This window comes from Sphaeroforma arctica (genome assembly GCF_001186125.1).
Source record: "Sphaeroforma arctica JP610 unplaced genomic scaffold supercont1.2421, whole genome shotgun sequence".
Taxonomy (NCBI): Eukaryota; class Ichthyosporea; order Ichthyophonida; genus Sphaeroforma; species Sphaeroforma arctica.
This window is the reverse complement of record NW_014038137.1, coordinates 1-2149: the sequence shown is the minus strand read 5'-3', so window position 1 is coordinate 2149 and position 2149 is coordinate 1. Positions and strand designations below refer to the sequence as shown.

At 44.9% G+C, this 2149-nt stretch overlaps 1 protein-coding gene across 1 annotated transcript in view; it reads left to right on the top strand.

The window, feature by feature from the left end:
• SARC_12589 (hypothetical protein) overlaps window positions 1-2129 on the top strand; it is a gene marked incomplete at both ends in the record, with an annotated part of 6044 nt that extends 3915 nt beyond the window's left edge. Inside the window, 3 exons of the mRNA XM_014293301.1 lie at window positions 500-740; window positions 1267-1469; window positions 1933-2129. Coding sequence (XP_014148776.1) covers window positions 500-740; window positions 1267-1469; window positions 1933-2129 — 641 coding nt within the window. The remainder of the gene's footprint in view (window positions 1-499; window positions 741-1266; window positions 1470-1932) is intronic.
• Between the last annotated feature and the right edge of the window lie 20 nt (window positions 2130-2149).

Sequence of the window (2149 nt, the reverse complement as noted above, 5' to 3'; positions counted from 1 at the left end):
TATGTTTGATTGTATTCATTATCGGTCAGTTCAGCCCTTTCACTGTGTGTGCAGATGTACGGTATGTATATACATGGCATGCTGTATTCCGTTTAGTGTAGCAATACATCTTTCCGATTTCCTTCGTGTCATGCCGTATGAAGCACATTCTCGAATTTTCATATCCTTAATTTGTTCTAGTCACAGCTTGAACTCCTCCATACTCATCCTTTAATAGATTGGCTTCTTTTTCGCATTAGAAAACGTAAATTACATATTTTGACCCAAGTGAAAAACAGTTCTGCCTCAACTCATTATTGACGTTTTTTTTTTGCTACTCATTAGAAAACGTAAGTCAAGTAAAGCTCTACGAAGCGAATAAACGTACCCCTCCCAACTCACTGTAGGTGACTTGTGCAACACATGAGCAATAGATGAATGACTTTGTCGTCGCATGAGAAAACGTAAAGCACATAAGCCTCCTCCAAACTAATAGACGTACTACATTGCCCCACTGCAGGAACTGCTCCGTCAAGCGGTGGCGTATCAAATCGAGTTCTCACGGTACCAGCCCAAAGTTGTTCCAAAAATAGATTCGCTCCTGACCGACTTCCAGTCCTTTGTGCTGCCGAATGCCGTTGCCTGCACACTGATAGGCCACTCCGCGAACGTCAAAACGCTCGAATTTGTGGGTAATAATGGGGGCCTAATTGCCACAGGCAGCTCGGATAACACTGTGCGGTTATGGGACACTAACACGGGTAAGTGATTAAGCGTATTTTATCTTGATATCATATCTTGATACGCTGTGTATAAGTTTTTGCTGCATGTGACTTCGAATGGCAAAACGCACCAATTCATGAGCAAAGATGAGGGCCTAGTAGCTAGCATAATCTATATTATATCACTTTATGAGCACAAGTCGAGAAATTGGGATGATGGCCATTCGGAATGGTATTCATAGATCCATTTCTGTATACAAACAGCAGCCAAACAATCACATGCGTACATATATATATATATATATATATATATATAGGCATGAACCTAATATGCCAATTCCATTATCCTTGCACAGATCAGCAGAAGGCCATGTGTTTATATAGTCAAGGCAACCCAACAGCTACATGCATTTGGAATCACACACTTACCTAGCTACGCTGTCCCCATTGTACTTAAACAGGTCAGCAGAAGGCCATGAGTTTATATAGTCAAGGCAACCCAACAGCTACATGCATTTGTAGTCACACATTCATCCAACTATGCTGTCCCATTGTCCTTAAACAGGTCAGCAGAAGGCTGTCCTTTTGGGGCATACCTCGCGTATTTGGGACATTTCTAATTCGGCGAAGGGTGACTTCATTGCCAGCGCCAGCGCAGACTCAACGATCAAAATATGGGACGTAGAGACCTCGCTGAGAACTGCAGCAGATAACGATGGAGGCGTTGTCATGGCAACGGAAGACGGCACCGCTGTCCGAAATGCGCAGGTGCGGGAACGGGGCTTTATCTGTCTGGGTGTTGTGCGTGTGTTCGGCTATTTTGTGGGTGTGTGTGTGCACTTGTAGTGGAGGCGTTGTCATGGCGACGGAAGACGGCGTACTTTTCCGGAATGTCCAGGCGTGGAGACGGGTTTTTATCTCGCTGGGTGTTATTAATGTGTATGTTCGGCTATCTCTGCGTGTTGTTGTGCACATGGTCGGCTATCTCTGTGGGTTTGGGTGTATACGTAGAATGTAGTATTTCGTGCGCTTTGTTTAGTTGCCTATTTTATTATGAACCTCAGACCGTTGTGGCAACAAGTATTGCGGATGGGTACATGTGCACCGATGATCATTGACAGTCGTATGGGGTAGCTAGAATTCTAGACCACACTGTGAAGTTCGTTCTATAAATAGCGAAAATCTATTTATAGCCCACAGTCTATTAATGTGCATACTCCCTTCCTGGCAGACACTCACTGGTCATGCAGGGGACGTGTACTCGTGCTCCATCCACCCGGGGCAAACACATGTAGCCAGTGGGGGCTACGACCACACTGTACAGCTGTTTGATTTGGAGACAGGCCAGAACATTCGCACATTTGCGGAACATGATCTGCTGGTGTCGTCGGTGACGTTCAATCCTCACGGCAATCTCATCGTCAGTGGGTACGTATATGCTTATATAT